The sequence below is a fragment of the Nyctibius grandis genome, chromosome 2 (genome assembly GCF_013368605.1).
Source record: "Nyctibius grandis isolate bNycGra1 chromosome 2, bNycGra1.pri, whole genome shotgun sequence".
NCBI lineage: Eukaryota > Metazoa > Chordata > Aves > Nyctibiiformes > Nyctibiidae > Nyctibius > Nyctibius grandis.
The window spans coordinates 95,219,454-95,221,255 of NC_090659.1; the positions used below are offsets into that span (position 1 = coordinate 95,219,454).

Consider the following 1,802-nt stretch of genomic DNA (forward strand, 5'->3'; position numbering starts at 1 on the left):
ATACATTCTGATGTATATCAATATACCTCTAGTATTGCTTGGGAAAGTTCAGTGACATGCTGCCAACAACATACCAGAAAAATTTCACTAGTTCCAAAAGGCAAATTCAGTTCTTTTGGCTTTTCACTCTAATTTGAAACACAGGCTTATCAGTGGACAGTGATTTCTTTTCTGATCAGGTTTTGATGTTTCTATGGCAGGTAGCTGGGGACTCAAACCTCCCTGCTACAAAATGGCTGACAGCAAGTTGGCTTGTTTCCACAGAGAAGATCAGAGAATTGCCATTAAAACACACACATAGCACTCACCTTTAAAAGGCAGCACTGTCATAGGTTGAGACAATAACCAGCTGCTGTCATAGTGAAACTGTATAGAGATGACTTGGAGCTTTACGCCTTGAAATGTGTATTTACTGGGACATCACAAGTGATTACTCTTTAATGAACCTTTACTTTCCACTGCCCTTTGCATCTTGCAATTCCTGTCCTCAGCAAAACAGTCCTGAACAGCTGAACTCCCTGTTGAGTATGTAACCCAGCACTCACACCACTTCTTTTTACTTTGGCAGAAAGACGGAGAGCCTGGCTCTAGACTATGAATATTTCCGAGATGGCACTAGACAACAACTTCACCAACAGCTCCTTCAACTGTACCATTGATGGCTTCAAGCAAGTCACTTATCCCATCATGTATCTCTCTATCTTCTTCCTGGGTGCTGTTGGAAATGGCCTCTCCATTTATGTTTTCTTCCAGCCTTCACAGAAGAAGACCTCAGTAAACATTTACATGCAGAACTTGGCTGTTTCGGATCTCATGTTTGTGAGCACTTTGCCCTTTCGGGCCACATATTTCCTATTGGGATCACGTTGGATATTTGGTGATATCCTCTGCAGGATCATGACTTACACCTTGTACGTGAACATGTACTGCAGCATTTATTTTCTCACTGTGCTCAGCGTGGTTCGTTTCATAGCCATCGTCTACCCATTCACACACTGGAAAGTAACCAACATGAAGTATGCCAAGATAATATGCGCAGCCATATGGATCTTTGTGCTGGCAGCCTCCAGCCCTCTGTTAAGCAAGGGAATTGCTGGGTACAGCAACCCAGCCAAGTGCTTGGACCTCCAATCATCCAGTACGCACAGGCTCCTCATGATGAACAGCTTTGTTGTCATAGTGGGCTTCATTCTGCCATTTTGCACAATTATTGTCTGCTACATCTTTGCAATCAAAGCATTGCTTAAGTCCAGGAGTCCACAGTGCAAGAAGGCAGTCAGTCACAAGAAGGCACTGTCAACCATCATCATCACTCTCATCCTCTTCCTCCTCTGTTTCCTGCCGTATCACATACTGCGAACTGTCCACCTGATGCGCAGCAGCTGCAGCCAGGCCAATATGTCCATGCACAAAGCACTGGTGGTCGCTCTCTGCCTTGCTGCCATGAACAGCTGCCTCGACCCTGTCCTCTATTACTTCGCTGCTGAAAATTTCAAAGCGAGAATCAGAAGTCTGTACCGCAGGTAGCTGATGCAGAATGGCAAAATGCTATATATACGGTCCCGATGGGACATCTAGACTGGGTCCATACTATTCAGTGGCAGAGGCTGTGTGGTGCTAGCCAGCCTGCAGCCATGCTGCTCAGTGCCAGGCACCTTTAGAGCAAAAGCATCTTGGAGAGTGTTCATTGGGGATGGCCAAAACCGAGGCAGGATGATCAGAAGTCATTTGCCTGGGTATGATCCCTGGTCCTCTTCTATTTAGCAGTGTAGATATACCTCCAGTGTTCACTCTCCCCAGGA

At 45.7% G+C, this 1,802-nt stretch overlaps 1 protein-coding gene across 1 annotated transcript; it reads left to right on the forward strand.

Moving 5' to 3' along the window:
- Positions 1-594: 594 nt before the first annotated feature.
- Positions 595-1,527, forward strand: CYSLTR2 (cysteinyl leukotriene receptor 2). The gene has a single exon (XM_068395463.1). The coding sequence runs from the start codon at positions 595-597 to the stop codon at positions 1,525-1,527; it is 933 nt and encodes a 310-aa protein (XP_068251564.1).
- Positions 1,528-1,802: the final 275 nt, after the last annotated feature.

What these genes read in the sequence shown, in the direction of transcription:
- CYSLTR2 (XM_068395463.1), top strand. Translation starts at nt 595, where the DNA reads ATGAATATTTCCGAGATGGCACTAGACAACAACTTCACCAACAGCTCC.